The 15,546-nt window shown below is 40.3% G+C and overlaps 1 protein-coding gene across 1 annotated transcript; it reads left to right on the top strand.

Moving 5' to 3' along the window:
- The first annotated feature begins 12,356 nt into the window (after window positions 1-12,356).
- LOC119779684 (extracellular matrix protein 1-like) lies at window positions 12,357-15,086 on the top strand. Its single transcript, XM_038279446.1, has 3 exons — window positions 12,357-12,563; window positions 12,730-12,980; window positions 14,344-15,086. The coding sequence occupies exons 1-3, from the start codon at window positions 12,491-12,493 to the stop codon at window positions 14,545-14,547; spliced, it is 528 nt and encodes a 175-aa protein (XP_038135374.1). The 5' UTR covers window positions 12,357-12,490; the 3' UTR covers window positions 14,548-15,086.
- Window positions 15,087-15,546: the final 460 nt, after the last annotated feature.

Genomic DNA, 15,546 nt, shown 5'->3' with positions numbered 1-15,546 from the left:
CCAAGACAGCAGGCTGAACAAATAAGACCGGACTTGACTGATTTTGGGGAGTGGCGGCCTAGTGGCTATAGCATAGAGCTTGAAATTCTGAGGTTCTGAGTTTGAGCTCCACTCCCACAGACTGCCACTCTCGGTCTCTGAGCAAGACGCTTAACCCCACACTGCTCCATGGGCGCCCCACAATGGCAGCCCACTGTTTCCCAAGGGGATGGGTCAAATGCAGAGGTAAATTTCTCCAATGTGAGATCAATAAAGTTCAATTATTCAATTACTTTGTGAGGCTCTTTAAAGAAACTACAGTAGGTTAAAAGTATTGGAAAATTGATGCAAATAATATTTGAATGGACACTTGTATTATGGATGAAACAGGATCAGATATGTTTACATGTTATCAAACTACTGTGGTTTTGCATGGAACTGCTGACTTGCTGAAGAAGCTTCTGAATCGCTGAGTTCCATGTTTCATTAGCAAAAAGACAGATTTAATTAAAAAAAATCTTAGAATGATACTAATAGCACTATACATGCCCGTTATTTAAATAAAAATATATTTTTTTTTAAAGATTACTCTCAGTGAAGCTACTCCATTCAACATTTCCTGACCCAAAACATAAAACTCCTACTAGTTTTTGAATTGACCTCCATGTATTTAGTCATGCACTTATGTGGGACAGGTAAATATGTGATTCTGTCTTGTATTTGGAAGCTTATACTCAACCTGGCTGCGAGTAGAAAAGAAAAAAAATGACAAAAGACAGAAATGTAAGATTTTTTGTTTTAAAGTGACATATTCAATCTTTTGAATGCATTTTATTAAAATCAAAACAGAGTGATAGGCTCCCACAGGTTAGAATGTCATGTAGTTTTGTTGAGAAGCCAAAAGCAGAGAGACAGAGGCAGCAGGTCATCTTTGGATGTTTAATCAATGAAAAAAGAAATTAAACTTACAAAAATCACAGGGAGCCAAGGATTAACCAAAACGGGAATCCAGAGAACAAAGAGCAAGGATTATAACGAGAGAATCCACTGAAGAGTAAGAGCAGGAGGGGAGTTTAAACACTTGGAGTGTGAATGCTGAAATAATAGACTAGGACTGATAGGCTAACTGCTGACAGGTGTGAAAAGAGAAGGGGAGAGAGAGAGAGACAGAGAGAGAATGTCAGTAGAGGGTGAGGTAGAATTAACAGGGAAATTAGAAAAAATGAATCTTAAATTCATGCATAACAATTAGAAATAAGGAATAAATAAATTAGAATAAAAATAAGAAGACTGAACTAATAAAAATAGAAACTACAGAAAACACACAAACCAAAATTAAAATCAAATTACTGAAAGAGATGGCCTCCGAGATATATATTTAAAAAAGCCACTTTAATAGGTGCAGATAGGGCAGAAGAATTTGAAAAAAAAAAATTGTAGAAACTGTTAAGTTTGAGATGGAACAATACACAGATGTATGTATAATTTATTAGATGTATTTCAAATTTGCTGTTAATAGTCTTTACCTTAATGCAAGGTCTAAATGATAATTACATCCATAAACACAAAATTATACAGATGTATCTTCTTAAATGTTCTCTTTATTTTGCTTGCTTTTTAACAAAAACAAAACAAAACAAACAGCAGTGAGAAGTTTGACAGTGAGAAAAGTTGAATGCAGTTTGGTTTGATTTACATAACTTTCATCTTACAGGATAATGATTCAGATAATGATTCAGCCCGGTATGTTTACCAACCAATTAAAAAACTTTCTATGTAGAAAATTTAGAAAGAGCTCTGAGGCACTGAGGAGGAAAGTAATAAGAAAGCCTCTATTGACACATGGCTAATACTATAAAAACATGCCAATGCGTGTCGTCCTGAAGGGCCTTTGTCAGGGCAATGGCAAAAGAAACATTTGACAGATAAAAGCAGAACATACATCCTGTTTTATCCGTCTCATTGGAAATCAATACTGATCATGTGGCCTCTTACCTGAGCAGCTATATTTATTTTTTATCTACTTGAGCAGACTGATTAACACTTTGCCATTGCCCCCTGACAAAGTCCTTTCAGGCCGTTGGCATCGGAGCTTCTGGGAGTTTTGCTGTTTTTCTTATGTGACTGAGCCTCCTGGTGGCTGGGCTGACCAGTGTTGCTGCACACCTGAGAACATTTCTCAATCAAGATGACTAGCGTGTGTATAAGGACGGCAAAGGATCATATCTCTTCGCAGGATGTAAAAGACCTAAATTAGGAATATCTTTCTTTTTAAAATGTGTCTTATTGAGAATTTCTTTATTGTGTCTGTGTTATTGTTCCAGACAACCAGTGAACCTCAGTTAATCTCCAGTCTTCATGAAATAGGTCTTACTTGTGTGCAGCAGTTCTCATTCTTAATCACCTGCCTGCTCTGCAGCACGTCGTCTATTGCAAGTACCGACGCTCTCTTTTCTCACTCACATTCTCCTGGACCCAAGGACGTAATTTTTTTGGGGGGGGGACATGTCCCCTGCACTCTTTCAAACAATTGTTTTGGTCTTCTGCATGTTTACTGTCCAAAAACATTGTTACACTACAGTAAACAGACATTGGTCGAGTACTAGGACCAAGCGGAAAGCCGCAGCTCAAACTGAAGCCCGCCACCCTGAGTTTAGTCCGCCCACAAGCTCCTGATTGGCCCACAGTCTTTACTTGTGTGATTGGCTGTAACCGCGGTCAGTCCTGAGAAGCTCACTTTACAAAGATCTGATGCGCCACTGAATTGTGTCTGTGATTGGATGGTCAAACATGCTGAAGATGGTTATATTAAAAAATACTTGCATGTTCAGAAATCAAAATTTCGTCCATGTCTGGAACTTTGAGGTCCAAACTCATACAGATCAATGCTACCTGCCCTTCATCCCTCCGACCAAACAGAAAGTTCAACTGACTTCCTGCAGTTCTTTGGTATCAGATTCTTTTGCTTTGTAAATAAAACATTAAATTCAGTGATTCTGCATGCGATTCTGCATGTGTGTCAAAAAACTACAAACCTACATGACAGAGCCAATAAAGGCTGTTTAACTACTTTCCTCCTGAGCTCCCGTAGACCTCGTTAAATTTTCTACTCGGATCATTTACTGAAGCGCACAGTAGGAAAATCTTCTCATGTCCTAGAAGGTGTCCCTGCTCAGATCCTTCAATGACAAGGTGCAATGATCGGTCAGCAGCAGCTCCTTGTGTGTCTTTTTATTTACCTTTTTTTTTATTTACAATATTGTTGCTGTTTTGTTACCTCTGTAAACTCCCTTTTTAGTGTATTATATTAATCTTTAGTAATCACAAAAAGGTTCAGGTATGAAATAATAAAATATATAGTACTTACTGATTTCTTGCATTAAAGGTAATGCTCCTTTTGAAGGATCCTAATGTCAGGCGGTGAACCAAATGAAAATGTACGGTTGGACTGCTTGCTACTACCAGCCAGGTAACCTCCCCACATATTTCAATGTACCTACCGCTAGCAAACAGGAGTTTCTGGTTTTACTAGAAAAGAATGAGGAAATATCAATCCAACGACTGTCAGTGCAAGAGGTTGTATAAACAACAACTAGGAAAAATAATTAAAAGCATCATTGCTTTATCTCAGATAGCATGCTACTTGAAGAAAAGATATGTTTCACCCCAAGATCTTTAGGATTTTCATTTTTAGTAAGTTTCTTCTTACATTTTAGACTGCAGCTCAAAAAGCTGAAAAAGGCTCACAAACAACTGATACGGTAAATTGATGCCTATCTTTGTGATCTGAACACAAGGCAGTTACCACGAAAGCACAAAGCTGTTGAAACGATCTCATGTCTGCCAATAAATCTGTGGGGAAAATCACTGAACTGATTAAAAACAATGTTCTTTTGAGAGGTTTAGGGGAGATCTACTTGCTTCTACTTTTGCAAATTCAGCATTCAAGGAATCTGGTACAATCTATGAAAGCAAGCATAAGCTGGACAGCTGTAATGGTGATGCAAAGTGTAATCATGATGCGGGCTTTTATTTTTCCGCTTGGCAAAGCATATCTCCACTTCTGTGGTGGAGGCATCCATGTTGAGAGTTTAAGAGCAACACATACTCCCTATACGACTGCCTAGTCTACAAAGACATTTTCAAAGTCTTCACTTAGACAATAGAAAACATTTTGCCCTCATTTCAAATGTACTGAGAAAGAACAACAAGGCTGTTGGACTGGCTCAACCTGTGGTCCCTGGCATGTCCTCAAAAACATAAAAACGGGTGTATCTAGTGAGAAATAGGCTGAGCTGGAGATAAGATAGAAGTAACTGAGGACATCTAGAGAACATATTTATGAACAACAAGGGAAGTAACAACACAGATTAGAAGCTTAAAAAATAAAACTAAATGCAATCAAAGTAAAAAATAACTATACTAACGGATAAAATACATTAAATAAACATATGTAATTCTCATAGACTGGGAAAATCTGCAGAACTGGGAGAATTGGCTTCATACTTCCTTCCTAGGCTCCAGGATTTGATTTCAAATTTTGAAATTATTTTAGTTAAGGTTTCGATTGAACTCAATACAAAAAAAAAAATGTTTCATCCTCGGATGAAACTAGTTTTAACCTTCAGCCCTTATTTAAAGGGCTGAATATGACTGAAATTTAGGGAGGAGAGAAACAGGGACTGTGTTTCAACAAGGCTTTGTTCCACCTACAGAGTTTAGATAACATGAGCTGCATTTTTTGCATATTTTTGAGTGCAAACCATACACTCATAAAAGAAAACACTCACTTATCCAGTTTCTGTTAACAAATGGGTTTACCACGTCTTCTTTGGTGTTTTGGGGGAGAAATGAGAGTAGCTTTGATAATTGTGCCAGTCTGCAGCACATCTCTCCCACGCTGTGTCGACACAGCAAAGATAAGACATGGTTTTTGAAATGTCATATTTAATTAAAAAGTATGACTTGTTCATCCTTTCAATATGTGTATGAGAAGTGCTGAGTGGATATTTTCCCATCCTTGAAGCTCATGCAAACAGGGGGCAGAGATACCTGAGGACTGTTGTGCTTTTATTGGTCACAGTGCTCCTGAACAGTTTAAGGTCATTCCAGTTAAACAGAAATAACATGTTTTTGCACAGAATGATTGAGTTGAATTGCATCCTTGAACATATAAGAACTTATTCTCAAGTAGACATAATTGTTTAGTCTCTGTTCGAAATGTTTATTTTTCCTCACAAAGCCTACTTTCACTATTATTGCTTAAAGTCCACAGTGGATTAAATTACAAAACAATTGTAGAACAACAGGAGGGTTTGGTATCTCAAGAGAATATTTAAAGTAGAAAGTTGTATTTTTAACTTGGACATTTTTGATTTTAAAAGCATATGGATTATTTAGTTGGAGAGTTAATGTGTTGTTCATTTATAGATTACTGGATTTCAAAATCATTTTTACCAACAGTGTAGATCAGAGGGATCTTTGTGTAACAGAACTCCAGTCTTTTATATAAGCAGGATAAAAGAAAGAGAGAAACTTGATCAAAGGAAAAACAAGAAGGAAATATAGATTTAAATGATTTTAGAAGTATTAGAAGTACATATTTTTGTTTGCTTCACATAATTTTGCTATGTTTTAAGAACATATTAAAACGTAAAAATGTATTAAACTCGGTCCAGATTGAATTGGTTTATACATTCTGAATTTTATATTTGCCTTAGTCTATTGTGCCAATGTTCAATAACGTCATCAGACATCCCTTTTGTAAAATTATTTTGTGCAAATTGTACAAGTTCAGGTTTTGGAGAATTTGATTAGATATATTTCCAAGTTGTCTAAAAATGACATAACCATTCATTTCAGTGCTGAACTCTAGTACTATAAATTACATTACAAGCTCATATAATACAATAGAATAGACTTTGTCTCCTAGGGGGAAATTTGTCATGGACTGAAAAGTGCGTAGTGCATAATAGTAGCTGCCATTAGAAACAATAAATACACAAAACAAAAAACAAATACCATCTGAGGATGTACACGTAGGCTACATACACTTGCATTACAAACTAAATTGCTTTAAAATTTACTTTGAAGTAAGCAGGACAGCAACAGGGTGGCACATTTTGCAGCACTATTGCCCTGCAGCAAGGAGGTTCAGGGTTTGATTTCTGGCCCACGGTTTGTTTGTTTTTTTGGAGTTTGCATGTTCTCCCCATGTATGGGGTACTCCAACTTCCTCCCACAGTCTAAAAACATGACTTATAGGTTGTGCGTCTCCGTCAGGCTGGTTCCTTCTGTCAAGATTTGGTTTTAAGGTTGTTGATTGGACCCAAAAGCAGAAGCTGAGAGGCATAGGTGAGTTCTTGGAGGGTTTAATCAGAGATCTGGCAAACAAAAACAGGTATCCAAAAATCCAACACAAACCAGAACCGTGGAGACATCAGGGAAAAACCATCAAGGAGCCAGGGTGAGGACGAGGAACCAGCAAAGAGGGACTGCAGAGGGAGTGTATTTATGGCTGACTGAACAAAGGTAGAGCTAATGAGCTGATAGGGAGCAGGTGTGATTAGAGCTGACGAGGAAGCCAAGGGAAAAGAACACAAGGAGGCAGCAGAGGACAGACAGAAAAACCTAAGCAACTTAAATGAATCCAGACACACCAAAAAAGCTAGAAAACAATGAAAAACCTGAAGCAGAAAACTTAAAGAAAAACAACAGAACCAAGATCGTTACAGAGACCCCCACTTAAGGGCGGATTCCAGACACCCCTTTAATGTCCAAAAACAAAAAACAACCCACCCAGGGTGGGCGGAGGGGGAACCAGGAAGGAGGGCAAGAAGCCAAAAACAGAGTCCAAAAAAAACAAAATGCAACCCACCCAGAGTGGGCGAGGACAACCGAAAGTCTCTGAAAGGCCGGCCGCGGGGCCGGAGGCGAGGCAGAGCCTCTGGAGGGCGGCCGCGGGGCCGGAGGCGAGGCAGAGTCCCAGGGGGCCGGCCGCGGGGCCGGAGGCGAGGCAGAGTCCCAGGGGGCCGGCCGCGGGGCCGGAGGCGAGGCAGAGTCCCAGGGGGCCGGCCGCGGGGCCGGAGGCGAGGCTGATTCACAGGAGGCCGGCTGCAGGGCCGAGGACGTGGCAGAAGTTCTGGAGGCCGACCCCTGGACCGGAGGCAAAGCAAAGTCCTTGGTGACCGGCCGCGGGGCCGGGGGCACGGCAGACGTCCAGGAGGCCGGCCGCAGGTCAGGCGACGCAGGAGGGCTATAGGAGCCGCTGCAGGAGTTCAGGAGGAGGGCGACGCCCCAATTCCAACAGGTAGCCCAGAGGGGAACGCCGTCCCCTCCTCAGCGGCTCAGCAACAGTCTCAGAGGGGGCCGCGGACCGCGGCTCTGGAACAGGGTCCGAGGAGGCCGTCAGCTGCGGCTGAGGAACTGGAGCAGGAGGGGTCGCCGACTGCGACTCAGGAACAGGCTCTGGGGGAGCCGCCAACTGCGGCTCAGGGACCAGCTCAGAGGTGACCGCCGACTGCGGCTCAGGGACCGGCTCAGAGGTGACCGCCGACAGCGGCTCAGGAGCAGATCCAGAGGTGGCCGCCGACTGCAGTTCTGGAACAGGAACAGAGGAGCCCGCCGACTGTGGCCCCACATCAGGAACAGAGGAGACCACAGACTGCGGCTCCACACCAGGAACAGAGGAGACCGCCGACTGCGGCTCCACACCAGGAACAGAGGAGACCACCCACTGTGGCTCCACATCAGGAACAGAGGAGACCACCCACTATGGCTCCACATCAGGAACAGAGGAGACCACCCACTGTGGCTCCACATCAGGAACAGAGGAGACCACCGACTGTGGCTCCCAATCCAGCAAGGAAGAAACCGCCAATGGCGGCAAAGGTTCAGTCTCTGAAGTGGCTTGTGATGCCCGTAGAGAGCGAATTCGGACACCTCTTTAAAGTTCTGCTCAGGGGTCTCTGGACGGCACGGAGCTAACTCAGGGGTCTCTGGACGGCACGGAGCTAACTCAGGGGTCTCTGGACGGCACGGAGCAGGCTCAGGAGTCTTGGGAGCTAGGCTAACTAGCCCGCTAGCGGCCTCTGGTGCTAGGCTAACTAGCTCGCTAACGGCCTCTGGTGCTGGGCTAACTAGCCTGCTAACGGCCTCTGGTGCTGGGCTAACTAGCCTGCTAACGGCCTCTGGTGCTGGGCTAACTAGCCTGCTAACGGCTCTGGTGCTGGGCTAACTAGCCTGCTAACGGCCTCTGGTGCTGGGCTAACTAGCTCGCTAACGGCCTCTGGTGCTGGGCTAACTAGCTCGCTAACGGCCTCTGGTGCTGGGCTAACTAGCCTGCTAACGGCCTCTGGTGCTGGGCTAACTGGTTCGCTAACAGGTTCTGGAGCTTCTTCCTCCCCCGGCTACGTTGCTTACGCCTGGAGGAAGCAGATGGCAGGGGAGGACCAACAGCTGGTAATGATGGGGGAACAGGATCTGAGGTAAGAGAAAGCAGAGTGGGAAGGTGATGGAATGATGGTTTGGGTGGTGGAGGTCTATTGCAGAGTTGGGCGAAGGCGGCTTGGCGGTTCCACTCCAACTCTTCGGATAGCTCAGATAAAACGGGGGGTGATAGAAGTGAGGATTTAGAGGGGAATACTGGCCTCAACTGGTCAGCCGCACTCACCCTCTTCCAAGGCGGACTGAGAGCGGCTATGGAGGCCAGAGCATTCCTAAGAATAATGGAAATTCTCCTGTGGGCGTCCGGGCCGTGTTCTGCTGGGTCCATTGTTGGCTGGTTCCTTCTGTCAAGCTGGTTCCTTCTGTCAAGATTTGGTTTTAAGGTTGTTGATTGGACCCAAAAGCAGAAGCTGAGAGGCATAGGTGAGTTCTTGGAGGGTTTAATCAGAGATCAGGCAAACAAAAACAGGTATCCAAAAATCCAACTTAAAAATGTTAAACAAAAACAGGAATCCAAAAATCCAACATAAAAATCCAACACAAACCAGAACCGTGGAGACATCAGAGAAAAACCATCAAGGAGCCAGGGTGAGGAAAGGTAAGACGAGGAACCAGCAAAGAGAGACTGCAGAGGGAGTGTATTTATGGCTGACTGAACAAAGGTAGAGCTAATGAGCTGATAGGGAGCAGGTGTGATTACAGCTGACGAGGAAGCCAAGGGAAAAGAACACAAGGAGGCAGCAGAGGACAGACAGAAAAACCTAAGCAACTTAAATGAATCCAGACACACCAATAAAGCTAGAAAACAATGAAAAACCTGGCTAAACTTGAAACAGAAAACTTAAAGAAAAACAACAGAACCAAGATCGTTACAGTCTCTGTGTTTCCCTGCAATGGACTTGCGACCTGTCCAGGGTGTACCCCGTCTCTCACCCATAGACAGCCGGAGATAGGCACCAGCCCCACTGTATCCCTGAAGGAATAAGAGGGAGAACCTGGATGGAAGGTAGGCAGGAGAAAACTTAACTAGATGGTTACTGAAATAATAATTTTGGACTGGCAATATCATTTAATGGTATTAAATTCAGAGTCCATATTGAGTACAACACCTGGAAGAAGCCAGACTAAATTACTTTTTCATACATTTTTGACACTGCTTGGTATTTTTTTGTGAAACCTCAGGCCTGCCAACCAAAGCGAGAATTCAAAAGCCCTGTTTACTCCCAAGTCTTTTGCCAGAAAAGATTAAGATGAATGTTTTTCTTGATGTCTAACACAGTTAAACAGGGCTCTCCTGTTTCAAATGAGTAAATCTTATCCTTTGAATACTAGTAAAATCTCTGTAGTGTACTATTTCTTTTTCACACATGCTAAAATACCAAGTATTTTAGTTAGTGCAAGGCGTGTCTTCTGATTATTTTGACTGGCAGTGTGTTAGCAGCTGTATTTTTCCGGGGTTTTTCCTCAGTTATCTTTATGACCCATCAAATTTCAAGGCCAAGTCATATGCCGAGGTTTCTCTACAACAGATAAGACTTAACAATGATAAGCGACACAGGATAAAAATAAAACCTGCTCAGGACAGTACTTTTTGTTTCTTAGTTCAATGACTGTGTGCTGCTTGTGTGTCAGTAAACATTTAAAAGTGTCAAATAATAAGCAAGTTCTCTGCAGTAGGGTGTTGGGTAAAAAAAAAAAAAGAAGAAAACAATACAGTAGCTTTGCTAAATGTTTAGTCTCTTTGGGGTGTTCCAGTGCTTTTACTTTTTTGCTGGTTTTTTTTGTTCTCGTTTCAAAAATAAGAGTGGTTCATGTATTCAAAGGTTATTTAATAAGGGCACAATAGCAAACATGCAGCTATATTGTTAACGATACACTGAACAGCCCCTTCATAAATCACAACTCTTTATTATTTTATCAACAAATAAAAAGCAGCCATTCACATAGCAAGAGTTAAAAGTATTTTGGCATCAAGATGTGATGAAATTGGGAAAATACCTTTTAAGCGTGTTTAAAATGACATGGTACACAATGAGACTGGTCTGAATGGCTCAAAACGGTTTGATCTGTCTGGTTTTTTATGCGGAATCGTCCATTAGATTCTAAGAACAGCCTGAAAAATGGGAATTATCTAAATGACAGCAGGTGTGTGGATGAAATACAGCTAAGAGCAGAAAAATTAGGTTTCATTATTTGAAAAACCACTAAACAAGCTTAAAACAGAGGTAATCAAACTTTTGCTCTGTTTTAATGAAGAAGTATTGACACCTATCAAGAAGTCTTTGTGTCTAAACATTTCCAGTTAAGTTTCCAAAAAACTTTAAAAAAGTTTGAAATCAAACCACTGGACTTTGTTTTCCAAGTTTGAAGATGCTTCACTTCCCATCCAGGAAGCTTTTTCAATTCAAAATGTCTGGATTAGCGATGAGTTCCAAGCTTTATAGAGTAGCCCAACAAAGCCTTGTTATGGCTTAGAAAACATGCAGTTTGAACCAAAAACAGGTCCACTGATTAGTAATGGAGAGTCGTTAAGGTCTTTGCTGGCCTGCAAAACCAGATACTGGTCTATGTCTCTGAAAGGGGGTCGTTAGGGGGAATTGTTGGCCTGGCTGAACGGGACGAGATGTACTGGTTCCGCTGCATGGCGATGAGGAATGAGATGATAGCGGGAGGGAATCAACTCTATTCTTGCGTTGTAGGTTTTTGAGAGCTGAAAACTGATTCCACCCCCTCTATTTAAGGTTTGTTTTTCTCTCTTCACATAAATGGCTTCCTTTACACTCCTTTCAAACCACCTGTCTTCTTTGTCCAAAATGTGGACAGTCCGGTCCTCAAAAGAATTACCTTTGTCCATAAGGTGTAGATGTACCACTGAGTTTTGTTCGAAGCCTGTCTGTGTTGGACCATGTGTCTGTAGAGAGGTTGTTTGGTTTCTCAAATATAAAGATCAGAGCGTTCCTCACTTTACTGAACTGCAGACACCATTCTGCTCATCTTAGGTCTGGGGGTTTTGTCTTTAGGATGCACTAGTCATTGTTTAAGGGTCTTGTTTGGTTTGAAATGTACTAAGATTTTGTGTTTGGAGAAAATAATGTTATCAATCACTTTATCCTTTTTAAATATATAATCCTCTCATTTTAATGTGTCTCTTTTTTCTCTTTAACTATTTTTTTTTGCCACTGCAATGTGCTTTTCTTTTTCCTGTTAAAATGTAGTTTTTCTCTCCACTGTCACTACATGCATGCTCAGTGGGAGGAATTGCAGAAAGTCAAGGAGTCCTCGCAATCAGCTAGTTTTCCTTGGATAGAAATATTTTTAACAATATGATTGCGTTACCTGCATAGATAAACGTAAGGTTTTCTAATTGCAACTTTTCTCTGTGTGAGTCTCTCCAGGTTGAATTTTCACAGAAGCTATCACAACAAGTCACCAAAAACAAGCCAAAAAGATCTGAAAACTATTTCCCGGTGGAATAAGTCTTATTCTCAGCCGAAAAATTTTGATGAAGGGTTATAAATCAAGTAAAAACTGCATTAAAGCATGAACCCATTTTGCTTTGTATTAACCAGTCAGATGGCTGTTTGTATTTATTGGAAATGAGGTCTATTTTCTTGGTCCCCTTTGAACCACCTGGTTATCCACAAAACACTACAGCCACACCAAGAATTACAATGACAAACCATTGTCTGCAAATGCAGGTTTTCCCTTTAAGTGTCTTACAATATTATTTGATCTGCTGAAGCTGAATCTTGTTTATATCATCTGGAATTTCAAAATCAACCTTGAAAAACACATATAAAAACTGCTGAAATTTAGACTTCTGTTGTTTTTTTTGTTTTGTTTTATATCTTCAGCTTCCAGCAACACGTTGCCACCCCCGCCCCACCTTGTACTGGAACCACATTGACTTAGTCACAACACTCCCACTTTAACCTTCCACATATTTCCTCCTGCGCACACATCCCTCTCCCATATCCTTATAAATTGGACAGGGATCCCATTATAGACCGATCTTGAGGGAAACCTGTTTCACCAGACTTTGTCCAGCTAGCAACACTTCACAGCCATGACTTTAACCGGACGCCCCATTGGCTTTTTGATAATGACAATCATAGCTCTTCTGGGTTGTCACCATGGAGGTAATCTGTTTACGACTTCTTAATGATTTTAAATTAATTCAATCTATACAGCCTTAAGTCATTGTTTTTTTTTATTTTATGGAGTCCTGGCCAAGAGGGAGCAAAATTACACATTAAACAGAAATACATTTACATTACGTTTTGTATCTTATCTTCTGTTTCTTAGAGACCAAGAGAAACTCCCGGACTCCTGTGCAAGTCCCATTCCCACCTGCTGTGCCTCATGCTGGGAATATCAATGCCATATGCCAGAACAGCCATTGTCGTCAGAGATACCCTCCTAGCTACTTCCCTCGGTCTGGTGTGAGCCATCTCCGCCGCCGTGGAACGGCCATAAACCGCCTGGAGTCATGGTACAGTTTGTGCTGTAGCAGTTTTTCTGCTGAAGAAGAAAAACTGTGCTGTCTACAACAAGCTGTAAGTACCAGAGGAACGGGGCAGAGATCAGTTTATGAAAGAAGTTCTCTGTGATCTTACTTCATATGTATTTACTTATCAAATGAGCGTTATTGTTGTTTTTGACTTACATTAATTTCATAGTAACGATTTTAAAGCCAGACTGGTTATTTTATTTTCCTCAGCAGTCTGTAATGTCCTTGAACTCTACTGGTTCAAAAGGGAATGTTTTACACCATTAAAACTGTCTCCATCTAATAAAAAAGGTCTGAGGCATGTCTTCTGACATGATATCCAACAAAAAAACTAATAGTCACACCAAAATGATACATCAAATTCTACGGAAATCCTTTAGTCAGTGCTAAACTGTGTTCCTAACTTTATATTAAGTTGCTAAATTTCATAGATTTGCCTGAATCTGATCTTAAAGCATTTTTGATCTGCTTTAGGATCAGATTCAGTGCGGTTGTCCCTCCTGCGTACAGGCATAACTTTATTATCCTTCGAGAAGAGGAAAGATTTTTTTGAATGTTTTAATTTCTCCAAAGTTCTTTAAGATTCCCAGAAAGTCTTATAAGCTTTTGAATGTAATCATTTTTAAAAGATTTTAGTAAAATCCAGTAATTTGCAAGCAAAATATAAAATATTGGATGCTGAAGATGTCTTGATATTACTACATATATGGCAGATAAAGCATGAATAGACCCCCAATAAAATCGTTATTTCTTTAAGTCACTTCTGGTGATTTAAAGGGTTTGTTTAGTGCAGATAAACGAGTTCAGCTTTGATCACTGATTTGTATTTTCAAAAAGGGTATAAAATTCAATCCACATTTTCTTTTAAAATAGGTACAACTCTTCAATTTAGCATTATGGTGTGTTGACATTTTGTTACACAAGCATAACATAACTGTGGTCAAACCTTAGTTTAATAAATATGGAGATAGACTAAAGTAAACCTAATCTGGGCAGAATTATAACCTTTTCTTTCAGGTGCTCGTGTATCCCTTCACTACTCTGGGCAATAAGCCATATTGCTTATATAAAATCCACCTCTGTCATTGTGCTCAATATTACTAGCATTCAAATTAAAGTTTGTAAATTAATTTGTAAGTTAATTTGACATTTTTACTTCAAGACTATCAATTCTATTTTTTTTTAACAAAAAAAACTTTAATGCAAATTAATTCCAGGTGCCTTAAAAAATATATAGTTTTTCTTTTTTTCAAAATAGGTACACAAAGTGTGACAAAATAATATATATATATTTTCAGGAGATGATAAAAAACAATTACTAAAGAACGAATACTTCTAGATTTTCTTGATGACCGAAAGCCTTAAAAGCTGACTTCAGCAACACTGATTTTATTTAATTTTATTCACAGTGGAAACAAGCCCTGACTCGGTTCTGTGTGGAAGAATTTTCCACCATGACGTTGGCGTACAACTGCTGTGAGAACACAGGAGAAGACCGATGGAGATGCTTCATCGGGCGGCTGGAGAAGCCAGATTACAGCTGTGTTCCAGGCTACACTGCTCCAAGCACGGCCTCAGAGCCAGGATTCACTTATGACCAGAGCGCATGCTAAATGTGACAGATTATATATATGTCTCTCATTCTGACTCCTAGAATAGAGGGAAACCTAACAGCCTAGAGCAAATATTACTACATATCTTCATTTTGTTTTTGTCCAAGGCAGTCAGACGTAGAAAGTAGACGCTGTTTTGAATGTTCTGTAATTAAGAGAGTGGCTGAGCTACTTTTTTCTATGTTTAAACATTTATCAAGCTTTTTTTTTATACATATATGCCAAATTTAAAGAAGTACAGTAATTTTCAAGCTTATTATTCCAGGTTTTGAAAATGATCCTTTCATTAATCTCACAGTTCTTTGTGTCTTAAACACACACTGAAAACATAGTCACCTCTTCAAAGGCACATGTTTTGGTTCAAGTGGAGTTTCTGTAAAGGCTTTGGTAGACTGATGGCTAGATTTTATTTGAATGTATAATGCAAATGTAATCCATTAGTAGGAAAGTTTAAAAAATCTGATTAATTCTTTATAGAAATATGCTATGAATGTTAATAAATAAATATGACAAAATCTTGACACTTTTTCATTTATGTTTCTTTATGGAGGACCTACTTCTCTAAATAGTAGGAACCAATGGTACATCCTATTTTTTGAGACATACTTTCAATATAAAAGCACAACTTGGCCTGTAAGACTGTACTATTGAGTTACCTTAATGAAAGTATTCCATGCTTTAGTGGTTTACTTTCTCCTTGTTATTAAACACTTCTTACAGTTCTTTTTTCCATTTAAATGTTTTAATAAAAAGATATCTGACACATCATCATTATTTGAAAACATACAGAGTATCGAGCTGATTTGTACAATATTGAGCTGACCTACAAATGTCTAAAGATAAAATCAACATGCCTATTTAGTTCGGCTTCACCATATGGTCTATCTCAACATATAAAGTAAAGCCCATTGAAACTTCTTTGAAATTTGAATGATTCAGCATTGAAATATGTTGAAAATTGCTTATCTGACAAACTGTCAGCTGATCAGCTTAAATATT

The sequence above is a fragment of the Cyprinodon tularosa genome, unplaced genomic scaffold (assembly GCF_016077235.1).
Source record: "Cyprinodon tularosa strain WSP-4 unplaced genomic scaffold, ASM1607723v1 ctg15, whole genome shotgun sequence".
Classification (NCBI taxonomy): domain Eukaryota; kingdom Metazoa; phylum Chordata; class Actinopteri; order Cyprinodontiformes; family Cyprinodontidae; genus Cyprinodon; species Cyprinodon tularosa.
The sequence above is the reverse complement of the archived record's forward strand: the minus strand, read 5'-3'. Positions and strand labels throughout refer to the sequence as shown.

What these genes read in the sequence shown, in the direction of transcription:
- LOC119779684 (XM_038279446.1), top strand. Translation starts at nt 12,491, where the DNA reads ATGACTTTAACCGGACGCCCCATTGGCTTTTTGATAATGACAATCATA. An exon ending in TCTGGGTTGTCACCATGGAG is followed by an intron (nt 12,564 to 12,729) that starts GTAATCTGTTTA and finishes TCTGTTTCTTAG; the next exon opens with AGACCAAGAGAAACTCCCGG. An exon ending in TGTGCTGTCTACAACAAGCT is followed by an intron (nt 12,981 to 14,343) that starts GTAAGTACCAGA and finishes TTTTATTCACAG; the next exon opens with TGGAAACAAGCCCTGACTCG.